Genomic DNA, 541 nt, shown 5'->3' with positions numbered 1-541 from the left:
TATATATATATATATACATATACATACATATATACATACACACACACACACTTTTATATATATACGTATATATATATATATATATATACTTATACACATATGTACATATATATACATCTTCATATACATTTGCTAATATACCCATCGTTTAAAAAATCATAGTGATACATACCCCGCAGCGATATGTTTTTTATCCGGCGATCCGACCAAGCATGTGACAGCTTTGGTAATATCACTACTAGTAAGTGACTGCAGTACTAGCCCTTTCCTTACATCCCACACTAATACACTCTCAAGTGCGCCTGTAATGGCCTGCTCTCCTCCTTTCCAACTGATTGTATTGCATCCAGGACTTGAGACTAACCCGAACGATCCATCGGGAGAGTATCTCAAATACGATTTGCTCATGGACATGATGTGTGTTTGTATAGAGGTGCTTGGCTTGAAGTGCCTCCACTGTATAGTCTGGTAGAACTCTGATACTTCTGGTGTTTTGAGTATTTCGTATGATATCAAGCCTACTTGGACAATTTCCTGACGA

At 37.0% G+C, this 541-nt stretch overlaps 1 protein-coding gene across 1 annotated transcript; it reads right to left on the bottom strand.

Annotated features, from left to right (window-relative positions):
• Positions 1-172: 172 nt before the first annotated feature.
• SARC_18256 (hypothetical protein) lies at positions 173-414 on the bottom strand (the record flags this gene model as incomplete). Its single annotated transcript, XM_014287663.1, has 1 exon — positions 173-414. A coding segment is annotated over one exon (242 nt), but the record flags the coding sequence as incomplete, so codon positions are not given.
• Positions 415-541: the final 127 nt, after the last annotated feature.

This window comes from Sphaeroforma arctica, assembly GCF_001186125.1.
Source record: "Sphaeroforma arctica JP610 unplaced genomic scaffold supercont1.14982, whole genome shotgun sequence".
Lineage (NCBI taxonomy): Eukaryota > Ichthyosporea > Ichthyophonida > Sphaeroforma > Sphaeroforma arctica.
The sequence above is the reverse complement of the archived record's forward strand: the minus strand, read 5'-3'. Positions and strand labels throughout refer to the sequence as shown.